The sequence below is a fragment of the Manis javanica genome, chromosome 7 (genome assembly GCF_040802235.1).
Source record: "Manis javanica isolate MJ-LG chromosome 7, MJ_LKY, whole genome shotgun sequence".
Classification (NCBI taxonomy): Eukaryota; Metazoa; Chordata; class Mammalia; order Pholidota; family Manidae; genus Manis; species Manis javanica.
Window position 1 is genome coordinate 47,906,863 of NC_133162.1, and position 21,448 is coordinate 47,928,310.

Below are 21,448 nucleotides of genomic sequence, written 5' to 3' on the forward strand. Positions count from 1 at the left end.
AATACCCTCTAGGTCCATCCATACTATCACAAGTGACAATATTTCATTCTTACTTATGTCTGTGATATTCCATTGTATATATGTACATCATCTTTATCCATTTATCTCTTGATGAACACTTGGGTTGCTTCCATATTTTGGCTATTGTAAGTAATGCTGCAGTAACATAGGAATTCATACATCTTTTCAAATTAGTGATTTTGTTTTCTTTAAGCGAATTCCTTAAAGTGAAATTACTGGGTTGTATGGTATTTCTATTTAAAGTTTTTTGAAAAACCTCCTTACTGTTTTCCATAGTGGCTGCACCAATTTACATTCCCACCAACAGTGCAGAAGGGTGCCCTTTTCTCCACATCCTCACCAACACTTGTTATTCCTTGTCTTTTTGATGCAAGCCGTACTAACCAGTTTGAGGTGATATCTCTTGTAGCTTTGATTTTCATTTCCTTGATGATTAGTGATGATAAGCATCTTGTCATCTGTCTGTTGGCCATCTGTATGTCTTCTTTGGAAGAATGTGTATTCAGATCTTCTGCCCATTTTTTAATTGATTATTGGCTTTTTTGCTGTTCAGTTGTACAAGTTCTTTATATATTTATATATTAACTCCTTGTCAGATATGTCATTTGTAAATATCTTCTCCCATTCAGGAGGTTGCCTTTTTGTTTTGTTCATGGTTTGGAAGAACTGATATTGGCAAAATGACCATACTACCCTAGGCAATGGGTACCATACTACTTTGTCAGTACCATACTACTTTGGTACAGAAGCTTTTTAGTTTGATAGAGTCCCACTTGCTTATTTTTGCTTTTGTTTGCATTGCCTGCGGAAATATTTACATAGAAACTGCTAATGCCAGTGTCAGGAGTTACTCCCTATATTTTCTTTTAGGAGTTTTATGGTTTCAGATCTTAATTAGGTCTTTAATCCATTTTGAATTTGTTTTTGAGAATGGTGTAAAACAGTGGTCCAGCTTTCCCAGTACTGTTTGTTGAAGACACTGTCTTTTCCCCATTGTATATTCTTACCTCCTTTGTCATATGTAATTGACCATGTCAGTGTGGTGTTTTTTTCTTTGTGGCTGTTAGTGTGGGGATTTAAATCATAAGCCTAGTTGTGAAATAAATTGGGATTGAGTTTTTCATTTGTTATAGTTACCGTCACTGCACCTGGGGCCACAGATTTCTTTAATGTTGTCTGATGCTTATCCTGGAGGTGAAATGTAACATTTCTTCCACTGTTTGTGCTCTACTCTGCATTCCTGCTTCACAGAGGAATTTCTATCCTCATTCTTTCCCCTTCTCAGTGGTAAACTGGTGTTGCTTGTTACTCGGTACTTCCAAGGTTGGTGGAGGAGAGGGCACAGAAAAGGTTCTTTGTTGTTGTGGTATAACCTTGATCTTAGGTAGACTGTATGTGCCTGGACTTTGGGGATCAGACTTTCTGAGTTTCTGCTCCCTCCTCAGCAGTAGGAGGCTTCTAGCTGTACTGATAAAAGATTCTGGGCTCAGGATTGTTCTTGTTCCCCTTCCTCCAAGGAATTGAGAGTTTTACAAGGTATGCAATGTGTGTCCCCCTTCTTAAGATTTTTGCTCTTTTTATGTGAGAGAAGGATCTGGGCAGAGTTTCAGGCCTTTGTTCTTTTTCACTGAGGCAGCAAATTCCTTGCACTGGGAGAGTGCCTTATTTCCAGTCATCCTCATGGGCACCCAGTGGAGGTCTGTGGAAATCTATAAATGAGTGCAAAATGTTCTTCCCTGGTTGTATGACAATGGTATCTTCCTTTTGCTCTGCCACAGCTGACCCACTTTTGGCAGCTTATTTCTCTTTGGAAAGTATCTGGCCACCTTGGAATCCAGGTTACTTATCTTGTGACTTTAGCTCTCCGATGGATTTAAGAAAAGTTTTGAGTAACTTGAAAGTATTTTAATTGCCAGTGTTCTAGAATTTTCCAAATATCTTTTTTTACTGACATTTAGTTTAATTACACTGTGATCAAAGAAGGTATACTTTGGATTCTTCTAAATGTATTTATTAAGACTTGTTTTATGATCCAGGATATGGTTCATTGTAGTGAAGTTCCATGTACAATAGCTGGGTGAAATGGTCTGTGACAGTGAGTTTAATTAAGTTGATTGAAATTGTTGTTCAAATCTTGTATGCTTAAGACTGATTTTTTTTTCTGTTAGTTACTGAGAGAGGGGTGTTGAATTTTCCAACTATGATGGTGGTTCTATCAATTTTCCCTTTTGTATTTTGAAGCACTGATACTTGGGATTGTTGTGACTTGAGAAATTCTTTTGTCATTATGAAGTGTGACTTTTTCATCTGGAAATTTTTGTCTTGAGTGTAGTTTAAGAGTAGCCTCGCAGTAGCTTTCTGTTGCTGTTTCTTGTTTCCTTTGCCAAGTGCCACGTTGTGTACTTCTGGTTTAAGAGTTAGTCAAATGTGGGGGGAGATTTCATACAGATTTGGAGGCTTTACATTCTGGTTTCCTTTCTGGGATTTTTCTTCCTCACTGTCTGCTACAATGGCTACCTCAGTCTCTAACCTATGACTTTTCTGTCTGGTAAAACTGTTGCATTCTGCTTGAGCTACATCCTTTCCCTCATGCTGATTTGGAAGTACTACCATGGGAAGAAATATAGATTTCACATGTGCTTTCCTTCTTTCAAAGGTTGTGTCCATTCCTGTTTCTGTTTAGTGTAGGTAGGTTGATAAATTGTTAGTTTTTAAGTTGAGAAATTGTCCAAAGTTTATTATTGTTATTATCGGGGATTAGTCTGGTACAAGGTGCTCTGCCATATCCAGCACCAGAATTCCTCTAAATTATTTCACTTTAGAATAACACCTGCCTTTCATCCCATTACCTTGATTTTCTATAAAGTCCTGCCCAGTCTTTTGTAAAAATCCTACAATCAGGATATTTGTCTGATTAATTCCTTATAGTGATATTTAACTTGTTTCTCTATACCTTGTATTTCCTGTAAACTGGAACTTAGATCAAGAGATTCTATTAGATTCTGGTTAAACATTTTTTCTTCCTCATAGATTATCTCTATACTTCCTCTTGTATTACCTTAGTGGGAACATAATATTTAAATGTCCCACAGCTGGTAGTGATTAGTTTGATCAATCTATGTAGGTGGTAGTCTACACTGTAAAAATTTGTTTTCCCTTTGTAATTAATAATAAATAATTTCTAGGGTAGTAATTTGCACTGTCTTCATTTTTCATGTCCTATCCAAATGTCACCTTTTAGTTTATTCTAATAAGATGCCAGTACAGAGTGACACTTACCAAGCACTAGCTATTCTTATTGGTATTTAATTCCCATTCCCCAACCAGAAATCCTTATAGGTCATATATACTATACATACTTTAATGCTACATATCTCATACTGTGTGGTGGTTACATAAGTACTTTTTCTTTTAAGTGGATTTTGAGGTACCGAATGTAGATAACATCTTTTTCCTATAGCAGTTTGCATATATAGTAAGCCCTCAGGAAATTATTTTTTATAGGAAGAGAAAATCTGCTAAAAAATCTCAAGCCTTTTTCTATTCAAACATTTTTCAGTCTCTGTCTTAAGTACTGGTTAAATTTAATGTTAATTACACTTTTATTTTGTTGTAGGTAAATGAGAAAACTGGACAGATTATACAGTATGATAAATTTTATATACATGAAGTACAAGAATTAATAGACATAAGGAATGATTATATCAACTGGGTCCAGCAGCAGGCCTATGGAGTGGTATGTTTCCTATTGCATCTTATGATTAATTAACTGTGTCATTTATTCTAATACAAAAGAAACAATTGCTTGTGTTTACAACACTAAAGCTTCTTCAGAGCTTTGATGTTGAAATTTTTTGGAATAATAACACATTGCAAAGGAGCAGCTACATGTTATGTAGTATTTTCAAGTAAACATTTCACTCGTACAGCAAAGCCAAACCAGAGAGATAGAATACACTTTTCTAAGGAAAAATGGAAATGTCACATGGATTTTTAACTCTCATTTATTTTCCATAAGGTTGCCTGTTAATTCTCTAATTTTGAGAATACTGGAGTCCCTGATACTAGAACTCAAAGAATGTATGACTGTTGAGAGATCGATGTCTTGGCTACCAGAGAGGAGCCTGATTCTGTTTATTTTTTCCCCTTTTGTGTGTTTAATTTTATTTCAGATTTCTTTCATACATCCACATGTGTACATACTTCTTTCCATGTGACTAAGTGTATAATAATTAGATACTATTCCACTAGAATAATATCATAGTTTTATAAAGCTTAAATTAGGCACACAGAATTTTAATATAGAAATGGGTTAGCAGCTAGATACATCAGTCAGATTTAATACTCTTATTTGCTGACAAACTTTTCCACCACTGAAGCAGGTAATTTAAGCAATATGTAAGTAGCAGCTGTAGAAGGGTGAGTAGCCTTCCATTGCTTGCCAGGCACCAGCTGCAGGCACTTTGGGAATAGGCATTTTATTCACCAGCACCCCTCATATTATCTGGAAAATGTTTAGTATACCCCCAAAAGTATAGTAGTTTTTGAATGGCGGTGTGATCAGTGCATGTAATTTGTAGGATACTCTCACCTGTAGGAATCAGGTCACTTCTAGAACATTTTTTGCTTCCCTAGATACTTGAGTCTGGAGAAGGAGAAACTTAACTGATCTTTTCCCCCCAGAATCACTGGGAGGCTAGGTCAAGTTTATAACCATCCTACAGATTTAGGTCTACTCATTTACTTGTTCAATAAATGATAATCTCCTATGTAACAGGCATTTAGGTATTGGAAATACAGTGATGAACCAGACAGCTAAGGACCCTGTTCTCATGGAATTTATAATGTAATGGGCAAGGTGGACAGTAATCAAATATAAAACAAGAATTATTAGCTAATAATATGTACTATATAGTTAAAGTAAGAATGTAATAAAGACTGGATAGTTTCTGGCAAGTGGGTAATCAGAAGAGTCTTGTCTGATAAAGTATAAACTGTAATTTAAATGATACGAAGCAGCCATGTAAGATTAATAGAGAGTATTTGAGGAAAAATGAACATCTAGTAAAAGTCCTTAGGTGAGAACAAGCTTACATGTTTGAAGGGTAGAAAAAGGCCAGCATGGCTAAAATAAGTCGTGGGCAGAGTTCTGGGAAAGGATGAGAGAAATGCGAAGGTGCCAGATCATGGCAGGTTTAGTGAAATAGGATCAGGAACCTGCAATTTAGCTGAAGTGTTATTGTAAGCCACTGGAGGGTGGTAAGGTGGGGGAAGGGGGTGGGTGGAATACAATTGATTTATATTTTTTAATTGTCTACTATATGGAGAATGGAGTGAGAAGAATGGAGCAAAAATGAAAGAGGGAGACTAGTTAGAAGACTATTTCAGTAGAGTAGGTGCCAGTAGAGGACAGAAAAGGATGGGATTGAGTAGGATGATAGTCGGTGTAGTTGGAAGAGGAAAGTGAACTTGAAATACCTTGATAAAAGGGACAAGAATTGCCAATGAATTGGACATGGGGTAGGAAAGGGTGAAAAATCAACAAAGGAGATTAAGTTGTGGCAAGTGAAGTAGGACAAAAACCAGGAGAGACTTGAGGAAAACAAAATTAAAAAGTGAAGGAGAGACTGTGTTGCATGCTGCTGAGAAATGGGGTGAAACCATAGAATTGAGTGATTAATTTGGTTATGGATGGTCATTGGTAGCCATGGTAATGCCAGTCTGGGGTAAGGTATGCTTAAGAGAAATTTGGAGGTTGAAGAATAGGGTACAAAAACCATAAGCAATACTTTCCAAGAAGTTCTTCAGGAGTCAGGCGACAACAGTTTTTAAGAAAGAAAATACTTGATATCTAGGAAGTTTTGAATAAAAAATATTTCTTTTTTCCATCCCTTTTCAAACTAAATCTCTCACCTAGGCAAAGCTTTTCAGATTCTTCCTCCAGAGCACCCTTAAGAACAGGAAAAAGAGACTGTTTCTTGAGGTTATCAGCTTTGCCTCAAGAGTTTCTGAAGTCTCATATTTTGTCCTCTAATGAACATAAATTTTGGACATAATAGATATTTATTGCAATATAAGTGGTGAGTTTAGTTATTTGCCATTGAGGAAAATTGTTGTTTCAGGAAATGAACTTTGTTTATTCAAAGACTTTACATATAAACCCTGACACATTACATAAGGTACCCTAGGTCTTTGAACAGTTTTTGAAATGAGTGATACATAGACTGCTTTTAAAGTAAAACAATTTCTTACGAAGCCCAGTGTTCAATTACATTTTTTATGATTGTGTTACTTAATTATATACAAACATTGAACTAGTTCTAAAGTCCTAGTGCTTAACTTTTAAAAGAAGTCTAAAACCATAACAAATTTATGAATTGTAAATAACACTACAGATTCAAAAATCAAGTTAAGAATCTTATGGAGGATGATTATGTTCTGATGTATAATAAGGAAACAGTATAACACAAGAGTGCCTAGGTTCAAATCCCACCTCAGAATTTATTCACTCTATGTCCTTAGGAAAATTACTTAATTCCTTTTGCAAATAGTATGTACTTTATATAGTTTTTGAGGAGATTAATCGATAGGATCCATATAAAGTGCTTAGGGCAGTTCTTGGCACATAGTTAAATTAAGTCTTGGTAAAGTGTTGATTACTGGCTGCCTTGACACAGGCTTTAAGTTTGGCAGTAACCTTTATTCTGAGGAGTCTGATAATTGTTCGGTCGCTACCTTGCTCTATTTGAGCTAGAGTGAAACATTTGCTTTTAGAATGAGATATGATGCTCATTTGGCTTTCAGTCACCAAGCACATCATTTATGTATGAAGTTCTAGACACAGAGACTCTGGTGCAAGTTGGATTATAATTAAAACCATTGCAATTCTTGAATTGGTTTCATGGTAATACTGGGGTTATAAATGGATTATACTAATTTTAGACTTTCCAATCAATTTATTTAATTACTGATAGAAAAACATTAAAATTAAAAATTCTTCCACAGCACTCATAGCCCTAAGAATATATCACTCAGGGATCTACAAGTCCAGTTTGAGAACCATTCTAGAGTTATACACTCCTGTGAATTAGATCAGATGTCCTTTAATACCTGGTTTTATACCTAGTATATAGGTCATAAATTACTTATTCTGTACACGTAAGAGAAGTGCCAGTCTACTAAGATTTCTTTAGTTAGCAGTAGTACTGTTCTGCATAGAAAAGCTATGATTTGAATGTTTGCTTTTAAGTTTGGCAGGCCTATAGCCGTACTCCTCTTGGTATATAGCTGTTGTGATACCAAATTAAATTTTCTTAGAAGCTGCTTTAGTGCTACTGTTTTTGATAAGAGGGAGGCAGTAGAGGACCACCTTCCTATATCTAGGCTTTTCCTCTTTGCTTCTCATTCTGTCCAGATCTATTACATGGTTGCTGTACTTAAGCATTGCCCTCTATATCTCTACTACCACATGCTTTTCCTTTCTCTCCATTATAGACACAGTGATATTGAATAGGGGGTTGTGGTAGTGAAAACTTGTTCTTTATTTAATTTGTATGTAGGTTTAGTGTTACATCTTAGAAATTGAAATCCAGAACCTATCATTTGGGTTTTTCTGATATACCTATGGGAATAGAAGGCGGACAGCTTACTTTGAAGGTTTTTGGGCAACTCTTTTCATTAATTTATATTAGGATATTTGAGCTCACAGAGCTGCTTTCTCTGAGAGGATTTTGAATTTTGTCACATTTACACATAACTATAAGGACTTTTTTCTTGAGGCTTTTAAATAAAATTTATACTTGTATTAGTAGTCTTAATGATGGGTGGAATATCATGTTGACACTGTAAGTAGAGCTTTAAAGAATCTATTCTAAAGATACTCACATGCTATTTTGTGATGATACACATGTGTGTATGTGTATTTCTATATACATACACGTATGTATATACAGATACATAACACATATATGTATTTATATGTATATATATACATAACTGTATACCATTATTGAATGACGTACGATCTTGAAATAATTCTGTTGCTTCATTGTGAATGTTAAAATATTCTTTGATAAAACATAATTATGAATTATAAGCAATACGTTTGTAAATTTATATATGTAACATATATATACACACACATGTATTTGTATATATGTAAGTTTACCTTGTTCTAAACACTGCAAAGAAATTATTTTACCTTTATTATATTTGTCTTTATTTGTTGAAGTTTTTTTTTACACTTTCTTTTTTTTCTAGTCAAGGATTTTAAGAATCCATCAAGTATACACTTCCCTGATCCTAAACATTAAAAGCTAACTCTGATAGTCTTAGTTTTCCTTGCAATACCCATGGTACTACTGAGGCTTCTAACTTTTCATCTCATCCCTTTTTCACCTAACTTTGACCTTTACGTGTTTTCATGAAGTTTTTGCTTGATCCTCCTGTTCTTGGTAGGGTAGTGTGTAAACTGCTCTCTTTTGTTTTTCAAGACTTTGATCTTTGTGTATAAAACTATTTTATTCAGTTGGATTTTTATCTGTTTTTCTTACCTCTACAGTAATCTTACCTACCTTGGCAAAATAAAAGGGCATGTGGGTTCTGTTGTTCTCTTACCTTCTGCTATTTGATAATTGTTTCTCACTTCTTAGGTACTATTCTCAGTTGTGCATTTCCTTTCTCTCTTTTAACTTTGTCCTTAAATTACTTATAAAAATACCATAGTTACTACTAAACTCTTTGCTCTTTTTCTTTCCTTTCTTATACTTTTAGTTATTATACAAACATATCAATATGTATCTGTAAAAATTGACTAGTTGAGAACAAAATATAAAACGTCTGTGCTGGGTTGTGCCTGTTTGAATTCAGGTATTTTTTTTTTAATGCAGTTATTTCAAGAATTGTATATACCTATGTAAGACATGTCAGATACAAGTAGTTACTAATAAAGATACTGGTAAATTGGTGAAGCTTACAGCCTTTGATATTCTTTTTTATATTTTTTAAGTCATAGGTCTGATTCAGTATTGTGTATATAAATCATCAGTGTATTTGTTCTGTGGAGTTAAGTTGTGCTTTGAGTATGGGTAGTACAGAGCCAGCAATATGTAAAGTAGGAAGCACACCAGTAAAGTAGGAAGATAGACTGATACAACTGCTAAAGAGACCAGCTTTGGGAAAATACTCCAGGACTTAACGTCCTTGGTTTGAGTTTCTTCCTCATTTAATAAAATGAAGAAATTAAAGTACTTTTGTGCTCCTTGCAGCTCTTAATTTCCGAGAAAAGTTCATCCTTGTTTTTTAAAGCTCCCTTGTCGTTGTTAATGGCATTATTATTTTGCAGACCATTGGACTGATTCTTATGCATTGGATTACCAAATTATATTTGTGTATTTTCTATTTCCTTCACGTTTTAGAAGTATTTTCTTATTTTTCTCTAGTTGTGAGGACCTTTCATATTTACTTGAATTACTTCAGTAACTTCAGTATTCTATCTTTATACCTTCTCAGACTAAATCTGTTAGGCCCTTAAAGCAAGGTGACATCAGCAATGGTATAGTGTTTTGCTGTAAGAAATTAGTTGAAACTAAAATGTGCCAAGGAGAGCTGTATCTTTTTTATCTTAAACCAACTGGAACTATCATTAACTATTGGTGTTAAAAGCAACCCTACTGAAGTCTGCTTTAGACCATGAGAACATGACTTACGAACATTCCTTCCAGTCTTCTCACTCCAGCTTCTAGGACATCAAGTAACTAAAATCAGGCATGTCTTGACCCAATTTCAGAACCCCCAGTCTAAAAACAGCCAACAGTTAGTGCTTGAGTATATGCATTTGGAACCAATAGCAGGTCACATTGAATTGATATGTTAAATTTTTAGTAATAGACCTTTAATTGGCCTCATATATATGTTTTGTAATATTCTGTCCCACACCCCACACCACTTTGTTTTCCTTTTGAACTTCCATTGGAAATAATTGCTTTGACTAAATTATATTTGCAACTAATGTAACAATTACTTTGCAACTCTTATATTTCACTGAAGAGTTCATCTTTGCTTTTTTAAGCAATTACTTTTTAAAAATGTTTGAGCTTTTGTCTCAGATACTTAACCTTTAAATTGAAATTTCTAACAATGCTCTTAATCTGGTTTTCCCTTCAGTGTATCTCTCCAGATGTATTTTGCTTGATGCATAATAACCTTTCTCCTTTTCTCAAGTTGTCCGTGTGTCCCAGTATTTTTCATATTCCTTCCAGCTCACATCTCTCTCCACACTCAAACTTATGTTCCGCTTTAGTATGGTTTAGTCACACTTTAACATTTAATGTAATCTTATTGATGTCCCCAATACATATGCATAGCACTTTTATTTATTTTCAGGTAGCAATAAAAAAATAGTGCATATTTATTAATGTTTCATTATTAAGAATAAAATTCATGTCTTGTGATATAAACTCTCTTGGTAGGCCATAGGTAGTCAGAATATATTGAAAGATATTACTTTGCTTATTCAAACATATCGTAGTGGTAACTGTACTTTAAAAATGTCCCTCAAGATACACTATAAAATATTTCACATGTTCCTGTTAAATTACTTTCAGATTAAACTGAGTATAATCGAAAGGCTTTTCCTGCAGAACAGCTTCTAAATATGTTCTTCTGGTTAACACTGCCAATAGGGACACTTATGTAGTGATAACTTAGTACCCTGAGTTTTTTGAAAAACAGTATCATTAATAATTACTTTCTCAGAATAAAATGTGTATGGAGTCATATTTTGCTTATGCTTCTATGGCTTTGTCTTTGTTTAGCACAATATAGTGAGAGAACCCTAAGTCTTTGCTAATATCTTGAAGCCTCCTATGATATGCCTCAAGCCATGTAACAATTTAGCCAATTACAAACTTAGAACAGTTCACACAAGGCTGTCCTCACTTCTGATACCAGCTGCTAAGCTTAGGGGGTTTCTCAAATCACCCCCAGGTTTAATAATTTACTTCAAGGCCTCACAGGATTCACTAGAAACTATTACACTGATGTTTACAGTTTATTACAGGGAAAAGATACAGATGAGAATCAGCCAAAGGAGGAAGTGCATAGGGTGGAGTCTGGCAAAGGTACCAGAGGTGTAGAGCTTCTGTTTTCCTCTTTCTGTGGAGTCATGGACAGGTTATTTTCCCTGTATCTGCATGTGACAATACTCATAGAGTATTGCCAGCCCAGGGAGCTCACTAGAGCCTTGGTGCTGAGTTTTTACTGAGGTTTAGTCAGGTACTGCCAGTGTGGCTAACCCTTAAGTGCCAGACCTCTGGAGGCATAACTGATAACCGTATGGCCCTGAGTCCTCAGGCAAAGAAAGATACTCCTGTCATGCGTGATATTCCAAAGGCCTATAGATCACCTCCTGGTAGCCAAGGGCAAAACCAGACCTGTCTTTGGATAAGATTAATTTCTCACTATACAAGGTATCATCTGCAAATTTAGTAGTATATTTTTCTAGTAATTTCTGTGAATTTATACCCTGAGCATATGTGGAAGCTTTCTGCAAGAAAGTATATGTTTTGTTCAGTTAACTGGTAAGCTTTCATTATAATTTCCATTATTATTTCCTTCATAAATGTCTGTCTTAATTCCTTTATAAATGTCTCTTTCTCTCTTTATTTCTTCTTTCTACTCACCAACCCCTGTGTCCTGTCCTGTATTTTCTGTTTTAAGCTAATTCCATGTAAAAAAACCCTTTTGGTGCCTTATGTTTTACGGTTATTTCTGATGAGTGAAAACAACTTCTGGCTTATTTTCCTCACTTTGTTTCCATATGGCGTTTTAATCTACTAAACACTTTTCAGACATTTTTGTCAAGATTAACCAAGTCTTAAAATATGAGAAATATTTTCTGTATTTTCCAGGTGGAAAAACTGAGCCATAAAATTTATTTCTTCAAGACCAAGTTGGGTTGAGGATTAGTTCCCCTGTTCTTGTAAATTCTGCGAATGTGGTCCTTAGTTGCTGAAACCAAAAATCATTATGTTCTAGTCTTGATAATTTTATTATCACAAGGTATCTGAAACAAAAGTCTTACATTTATAGATACAGATATATAAGGTGCATGTAGAAAGGGTAAGTTTTGTTATAGATGTATTTGTACTTCATTAATTCAATATTCTGCTGTAGTAAAATATATGAAATGCTACTTTGAATAGAAATAGTTTAATTTGCACACTAACATTGCTCTTTCCTCATTACTGTTACATTCTTCACTGCTGTCTTAGGATGTCAACCATGGATTAACTGAGGTAAGTTTGGTGTAATGAAATCTTATGTTCAGAGTAAGATATACTGTTTTATCTTGAGTGATAGGAGAGCCAAAGGTCTTCTTTTATGTGTGACTTTTATTTATTTATTTGTAATTATTTTTTAAATGAGTGTATATAAATTGTATAACATTTCAGAGGAATTTACTGAAGAAAATTGAAACCTCTGTGTGATACCTTTCAACACTGTTTGCTTTAGAATAGTTCCTATCCTCCTAAGGTCTTCCAATATAAAACAATTTGTGTCCTCAGAATATAAGAAAGCAGACTTCTAAAATTTGACAAATGCCTACTCAGAAAGTCAGAAAAGATTTTACATTAGAAAAGTAAAATGATCTTCAGTTTTTAAACTAATAATTTATACTCAAGGTGGTCATAAAATTAAGTAAACTCTTCCAGTATAATTGTCTTTCTCAATGTCTAATGTACTATCTGAATATATAAGCACTTTGGCTTACATAATCAACAAGTTTAAACCACTTTTTAATTCTTGGAAATGTTGCTATGCTTTATACTTCTGGTATAAATGTCAGGTTTTGTTGTCTTGCTTTGCTTCTCTTTTTTCCCAGCACTTCAACCAGTGAAGCACTTAAGAGTTAATTTTAAATTATAAGCCTAGCATTCTTCCTCATCCTCAGATAGAAGTAGCCCATAAAATTATGAAATCATAGAGTTTTGGAGCTAAAGCGGACTTTAGAAATTATCTCAGTCTTTTTAAGTTTTGAGTAGTGAAGTGATTTTCTAACATCAGTAGCTAGTGACACAGGATGGAGGTAAAAATTGTCCTATGAAAAATAGTGAAGAATGATAATTTACTCTAAGGTTAATATAACTCAGCATGTTGTCTTGTATGTTAATAGCAGAGTTGATAGTCTACTTGTATTGGGCACTACTGGGTTATTTGTTGGCTATAGTTAAGAGAGACTTGAACAAATTGAAATACATTTAAATGAAAGCAGGATGGAGAAGAACTGGAAACCATATTATTTTCAGAATGACTGGAAAAACTGGGAATGTTTATTTCAGGGAAAAAAGGACTAGGACTTTGGTAGCATGGAGACTTGAAGTATTTAAACAATGTATGTTTCCCTGCAGGGGTAAAATGAAGACTGAAATACAAAACCAAGTGATGCATAGTGATGTATAGAAATGCAGATTCAGACATAATATAAAGAACTTCTAAGCACTTAAATAGAAGTGGGTTGTTTGATGGTGTACTAAACCTTCACTGGAAGCATTATAGCAGGGGCTGTGTCAGGGTTGGCACCAAAATATTGCCTTGTTGATTAGATGGTAGGAATACATCCTCCTCTAACTGCAAGAATCTGTGACTGGCAGTTTGTATTTTTCTGCACTGTTAAAGTATGTAGCAGTGAATCACTGTATTGCTGCTATGTTTTATAGTTATCTATAAGGTGACTAATGTCTAATAATGATAATAATAGATCAGTTCTCTTAACTTGAAAGGTTAACAAAGAATAATAGTGCTAGTTGTACTTACTTTTTTGTATGTTAAAAAAATGAACATTGTTGGGCTCATAATAATGTTGGCACTCTAATGGCATGCAACACTGTTAAATGAATAAGCAGACTATGTTAAGATAGTAATAGTTATGATTTTATAGACTGAAGTATACATTTCTCTCCTAAAATTGTGAATTGAAGTTATTCCAGTGCCTCCTAGGATTATCAGGAAAAATTCTGTATTTGGAGATAGGCAACATGTTTTATTTATAATTCCAGAAAAACCTTGAATTTAGTTCTTAAATAAACCAGAAAAATGTCATCAGCTTTACAAGAAAAAAATAGTACCTACAAGAATATATCACATACCAATTTGTACTAAGTTAATTTTTATTTCCAGTTGGCAGATATCCCTGTTACAATTTGCACATACCCATTTGTATTTGATGCCCAAGCAAAAACTACTCTGTTACAAACAGATGCAGTCTTGCAGATGCAGGTAAAATATTGTTTAATACTAATCTGATTTGAGAATGGTTTTTGAATTGTTTCTGTGATGTTTTTAAAAAATAAATACTTGAAACTTGCCTATAATTAGTAATTTTTTGAGGCATTTTGTACCTTTGTGGTCTTTTGCAAAGTACTTTTGGTACCTATAAAGAGGACTGTTGTTGCATGTGACATGTATAATATTATGAAGGCTACTTTTATATATTTAAAACAAAGTAGAATAGTTTAGCCTTTTACCATTTTATATTTAAAAAATATATAAGCCTATTCCATTACAGAAATATGCAATCTTTATAAATAATTTTACTTGTTTACTTGAGAAAATGTTGCTTTCCTTTAAATCTTGTTTCATTATACAACTCTTATTTATATACTTGGTAAAAGATGGAAATGACTAGAGGTGAGAAGACATTAAAGTATGAGGCATTTGATCTCTCATTAGGAGGAGGATATGAAATTTCCTCGAAGAAAGTTTTAATAATTAAATGAGGTGTTTTCCTGAGGTCTTCCTCCCCCTTCTCCTTTCACCTACCCCCACCCCCTCCATTTTATGTTGAGCTTTCTTTCATTTATAATAAGGATTTTTAAAACTAGTTTACACTTTGACTTTGAAGGGCGACAATAGGTTTGCTTTATGTTTTGAACCTATTAATTAAAGTGTTTTTGAGTTTCTTCTTTTGGTACATAGATTATCTGACTATAGAGGCTGAGGACTAAGAAGAGGATAAGAGAAGACCTTGGGCACTTAATACTCTAAAAAGTGCTGTAAAAAATACCCCCACCCACCATTTTGATAGCTACTTTTATTCCTTAAAATAAATGCATTCAGTAATGTAAGTCCCTGCAGATATTTAAATAAGAAACACTAGGGGGGATTTTAGAGATGTGATTATATCCATTTTCATTGATAGAAGAAATAAATAGTTTTGTAGGGTTCTATACTAACAGTTAGTAAACCAATTTTTTGGCAGTCTTTGCTAAAACAGTAAGTTAATCACTTGGTGCTTTTTATATAGGATATTCCTTTTTAGAACAAGAACATAGGAAAAAAACCATTATAAAAGCCTTTACAGTACAGCATGGAGAAGACAATGACTTACTGTCTTACTACACTGATAGGCAGTGACTTCAGTAGTAGGGTGGGCCCTTGAAATCGTGGATGAGTGTTGAAACCATAATATTGATGTGAAACCTTCATAAGATTGTGTATCAATGATACTTTAATAAAAAAAAAAGAAATGCCATATACAAAGGTCAAATAAAAAAACCAAAATGCTTGGTTTGTGAGCACATATGGTGATCAGTCTATTAGGTGAATGTTTATAGTACCTCTTAGCCAGGCTGTTTCTTACCATCTTTGGAAGTTTGTTTTAATGCTGTTTTCTTTTTCTTTTCACTCTCCATCAGTTATTTTTTTGAGAAACAACAATGTTCAGATTTATCAGTGTTATTATAATTCCATTGTTACTTAATAATGTTATAATTAGGTATGTATACATTAGTGTAAAACACTCAAAAGGATACTGTTTATACTTAGAATACACTTATTAAGCTGTTATTCTTTACTAGAGACTGTTAGGTCCTTATGTCAATTCAGGAGTTTAGGAATTACAGAAATCATAGGATATATATAATTAATAGGTAGATGTTACCTTTCCAGTTACAGTAGCTTCTTTATGGCATTGCTATTAAAATTTTGATCTTTTGTTTTCCAGATGGCTATTGACCAGGCCCACAGACAGAATGTCTCCTCTCTTTTTCTCCCAGTGATTGAATCTGTGAATCCCTGCTTAATTCTAGTGGTGCGTAGAGAAAATATTGTGGGAGATGCAATGGAAGTCCTTAGGAAAACAAAAAATATAGACTACAAAAAGCCACTCAAGGTAATTTGACATTTTCTGTTATATAATAGCAATTTTTATTCAGAAAATATTTAAAGTAATTGTTTTTAGGGTGTCTTTGAAACAAATAAATTACATATTCAATATTTACAAACTATTGCTGAGCATTTATTCATAATAAATAACATGTTATATAGGGTTTCCAGATTTATAGTTTCATTTCTTCACATTATTTACATTATGCTATTTTAGGTTATATTTGTTGGAGAAGATGCTGTGGATGCAGGAGGGGTACGCAAAGAATTTTTCTTGCTCATCATGAGGGAATTACTGGATCCTAAATATGGCATGTTTAGGTATTATGAAGATTCCAGACTCATTTGGTTTTCTGATAAGGTAAAAAGTCCAAACATATCAATTACTAATATGTATGTACCTATGTATGTATATGTGTCAAGTAAGAGTTGTTACTGAATTTCTAACATTCAGATAGCTGCTTTTCTACAGTTAGAAAAATTATAAACTTTTGGACTCAGTCATCAAAATGTATTAATGCTTACCACACATTTCAAATTAGCAAAATAAATTAGGGAATGTGGTCAGCCTGAAACTTACGTTGACTGTTCCTTATGCTGATTTAGATTTAAGAATTGAATTACTACCGTGTTAACTTTTCTTCTGGGAAGAATTTATTGTGACAGATCATTGAGTTCTCTACCTTATCATTTAGGGTTGAGGTAACTACCTAGCAAACTAGCTTATTTCTTCCTGCTTAAGTTTTTGTAAATAGTCATGCTCAGTCGTTTATGTGTTGTCCATGGCTGCTTTCTAGCTACAGCCAGCAGAGGCAGAGTTGAGTAGTTACAACAGAACCCTGTGGCTAACAAAGCCTGAAATATTTACCATCTGTCCCTTTATAGGAAAAGTTTGTTGACCCCTGATTTAGAGACTCTAAGTGGAATGTATGGTTTGTAGAACTCTGAATTGAAAGAAATTTGAGTAGAGTATATACTATTGGTTCTAAAAATCTTGATGTATTATTTATTCATTCTTCTAGGAGAAAAATGGCTCTTGTTAACAGTCATTGATGAACAATGTTTAGGCTCATTAATTTATTAGGGGTGCTACTCTAATTCTAACATTTTCATTTTATTAGCTTGTATACTTCTATATAGAGAAATTTCTCCGTATCTACTATCTGGTTCCTTAGCCCAGTTCATATGGGAAAGGATTCTCTTCAGTTAACAAATTTTTCAAAAAAGTGAATCTATTCATTAGTATACTGCAGTGGCTACAATTCATTTTTAAAATTTTATTTTCAAATATTATGTATTCATTGATTGAAAAAACTTGTCTGATCTATTGCAGTTATCATCTTATTTGATGCTCATATTATCCCATCTTTGCCCAGTGTGAGGTCTTTAAGTTGAGTTCTTTTGATTCAGCCTTAATGCTGTTGGCAGCTTCCTTGCTACTTGATGTTCCTGTATGGTAAAATGTTCCAGATTTATACATTTACTGCCTAACAGTATCAACTTTATCACCAATATTACAATAACTGAAAATAGGCTTTTAAAAATTGTTTTGCAGGATTTTTTTGTCCTTTGAGTGTATCCCAGGAAAATACACACTGAAATAACTGTTTTGGTATCACTTGACATTGTTAGACTATCATTATACCACCAACTGAATATGCATTTAGGTTAACTTGTTTAATTTTAGTTTTGATTTTTAGGGATTGCTTATTTAAATTCAACAGTTTTATAATTACATTAAATATTTACATAGTTCTAAAGTCAAATTTACAAAAGAAGATATCTAAAATAAGTCTAAATTCTGTCTCTACCCTCTCCACGTTATTTTCTCCCTCCTCATACAGGTAGCCTTTTTAAAAGGAATGTTATGCTTTATCTTTTTTAAAAAAGATTTAAATACAGGTATTTAAATACAAGTAGATAGCAGTATATTACATAACCAATGTCTGTTTCTTGGTTTTAACCATAGTTATTTAAGCTGTTTTCATTGGGGAAAATTGAGTGAAAGGTGCATGGTAACTCTCTGTACTATTTATGTTATTCTTATGAGTCTTGAAGTATTTTAAAATAAATATTTAAAAAAAGAAGTGGTATATCACATATTTTTTCCTCCATCAAGAAAGGGTATTTTAATTTATGTAGGAACTTGAAGCATATTCTCATGTTGTGATGAATTACTCAGAAAGAATGAAGAAATATCAATTGCAGGAACAGAGTCCTTAAGTTGTGAAGAAAGTGTGGAGGTTAGTGCACTAGTGGAGAATTGACTGTAGTTAGACACATAGATCCACAATATTAGGAGGGAAAGCCAAGTATATATGTAAATACAAATCTCTTAGTAGATTTGATGGTGAGAGGTTATGAAAGTTCTCTCAGAATTACCTCTACTTTGAAGTAAGATATAAAGTCATTAAAGGGTTAGGATGGAAGGAGGGTGTTGGAGGTCTGAAGAAAGGAGCAGTAGTGAAATAAACACTTTGGATACCCTGGGGGATGGGAAAATAAATTGACCGTAAAAATAAATACAGAGTTAGTCTGGCAGCATTGGAGGCCCATTTGAAACTTACATTCATGAATTTAAAATGAGACAAGTCAACCAGGCTCTATTTTGTCTGTAGTCACATTTAGCTGCTCACGCAGAGTAAGGATGAGACAGTCAGTTGATTTTAGTTGACAGATTGGGGTTTTAGTTGACAGAAGGGAATAAGGGACAAGGGAGTGTGATTGTCTTGGTGGATGGATCATGAAATTTAAACTTTGTAAGGAGGGAAGTGTGAAGACTAGGTTGGGGGTGATAGTTTTTTTAAAAAGTGGGGTGAATGAATTGTATCTATTAGTTGAGTTAAACTGAGAAGCTAGTGTATTGGATGCCTTTTTGCCTTTATATTGAAATCATCACATAAACACTGGCAGGGTAGTGGTAGAGAAAGAAAGCATAAAGTCTTCAGGTGACTATACAAGGAACAGTGGCAGGGGATGTGGTCAGTTGGCATGTGTTTCAGAGGAGCTATGGGTTTGAGGAAGGCAAATGGAAGGAGGTATAGAAGGAGGGAAGAACTAAGAGATCTACCTCTAGGGATGAGGGGTTGGAAGTAAAACAGACAACATTTATGAGAGCTGCAGGGGAAATAGTGTCTTTAGAAGATAGTATTGTTCACTTACTAAAATGGGAAGTAAAATTTAGAGGATATGGGTAGTTTTCCAAATTCTAGACTCTGAGTTCCAGTGGAAGCAGTGGAATGTTTTGGTGGAACAAGGACAGTAGGAGACTGTGTATATATTAGGGTCTATACAGTGCCACATGGAGGTGTGATTACGGATAATTTGAGTTTGAGGCCTCCTATGTTGACAGATAAATGGCAGGTAAACATGGTGGAATAGTCCTAATGGCCTCTGAGGTAGGTGGACAGTCTGCTCAAATAATGGTCTCCTTTTGAAACTGTTCTCTTCCAGCGGTTTGTAGTACTGTGGCAGATAGATTTGAGAGGGTACATGGGGTAAAGGCTTGTCCTGCTAGGAACATAAGAGTGTTCCGTGGACCTTTATTCATTTCTGTAGAAGTACTGTTTTGAGAACAGCAGTGGGGTAGTCTTAATCTTAAGCTTTATCATGGTTCTCTGTAAGATTTTTTCAGTGATTTGGCCAATGGTTGAATCCTCTTTTTTTACTTTTGACATGTTCCTATTATTCCTTAATTACTCCTTAATATTTGGTACAACGAATGTCCCAAGCTCATCTTGTGTTTCCTCCACCCTATTTCTGGCATTAGCCATTTCTCCAAAGAGAAAATTTGGAGAAGTCTCCTAAGACTTCTGACTTCTTTAAGCGAAAATTATATTTAGAAATCAAGCTATGGATGCTAATAAGTGTGCTCATTGCTACCATGGAGCCATTCCTTTCAGATTCACAGCAGACAGAACTAAGAATTATATGTATGTATACATGTACATACACACATCTCATGACTTTCAAAATATGGAGCTATATTTATATATGTTAAAAACCGTAAGATCATACCAATACCTCTAATTCTGTACAAACATCACAGAATTTACTCTAGCCTCTCCCTTTCCATTATTTATTTATTTATTTATTTTTATTTTAGAATCATTAATCTACAATTACATGAGGAACATTATGTTTACTAGACTCCCCCAATCACCAAGTCCCCCCCAACAAACCCCATTACAGTCACTGTTCATCAGCGTAGTAAGATGCTGTAGAATCACTACTTGTCTTCTCTGTGTTGCACAGCCCTCCCTGTGCCACCCAATTATACATGCTAATCATAATGCCCCCTTTCTTTTTCTACCCCCCTTATCCCTCCCTTCCCACCCATCCTACCCAGTCCCTTTCCCTTTGGTAACTGTTAGTCCATTCTTGGGTTCTGTGATTCTGCTGCTGTTTTGTTCCTTCAGTTTTTCTTTGTTCTTATACTCCACAGATGAGTGAAATCATTCGGTACTTGGGTTTCTCTGCATGGCTTATTTCACTGAGCATAGTACCCTCTAGCTCCATCCAAGTTGTTGCAAATGGTAGGATCTGTTTTCTTTCTATGGCTGAATAATATTCCATGTGTATATGTACCACATCTTTATCCATTCATCTACTGTTGGACACTTAGGTTGCTTCCATTTCTTGGCTATTGTAAATAGTGCTGCGATAAACATAGGGGTGCATATGTCTTTTTCAAACTGGGCTGCTGCATTCTTAGGGTAAATTCCTAGAAGTGGAATTTCTGGGTCAAATGGTATTCCTATTTTGAGCTTTTTGAGAAACCTCCATACTGCTTTCTACAATCGTTAAACTAATTTACATTCCCATCAGCAGTGTAGGAGGGTTCCCCTCTCTCCACATCCTCACCAACATTTGTTGTTGTTTGTCTTTTGGATGGCAGCTATCCTTACTGGTGTGAGGTGATATCTCATTGTGGTTTTAATTTGCATCTCTCTGATGACAAGTGATGTGGAGCATCTTTTCATGTGTCTGTTGGCCATCTGAATTTCTTCTTTGGAGAACTGTCTGTTCAGCTCCTCTGTCCATTTTTTAATTGGATTATTTGCTTTTTGTTTGATGAGGTATGTGAGCTCTTTATATGTATTTGAATGTCAACCCATTATCGGCTCTGTCATTTATGAATATATTCTCCTATACTGTAGGATGCCATTTTGTTCTATTGATGGTGTCCTTTGCTGTACAGAAGCTTTTCAGCTTGATATAGTCCCACTTGTTCATTTTTGCCTTTGTTTCCCTTGCCCAGGGA

The 21,448-nt window shown here is 34.4% G+C and overlaps 1 protein-coding gene across 6 annotated transcripts in view; it reads left to right on the forward strand.

Annotated features, from left to right (window-relative positions):
• HERC4 (HECT and RLD domain containing E3 ubiquitin protein ligase 4) overlaps nucleotides 1-21,448 on the forward strand; it is a 136,590-nt gene that overhangs the window by 95,798 nt on the left and 19,344 nt on the right. For 4 of the 6 annotated variants that reach the window (XM_073240968.1, XM_073240964.1, XM_073240965.1 and 1 more), the window contains 5 exons: nucleotides 3,638-3,757; nucleotides 12,294-12,317; nucleotides 14,200-14,298; nucleotides 16,025-16,192; nucleotides 16,403-16,546. In XM_073240968.1, the coding sequence (XP_073097069.1) occupies nucleotides 3,638-3,757; nucleotides 12,294-12,317; nucleotides 14,200-14,298; nucleotides 16,025-16,192; nucleotides 16,403-16,546 (555 nt within the window). Of the gene's footprint in view, nucleotides 1-3,637; nucleotides 3,758-12,293; nucleotides 12,318-14,199; nucleotides 14,299-16,024; nucleotides 16,193-16,402; nucleotides 16,547-21,448 lie in introns of those variants that run through there. The other 2 variants (XM_073240966.1, XR_012133208.1) reach the window with 2 other exon arrangements.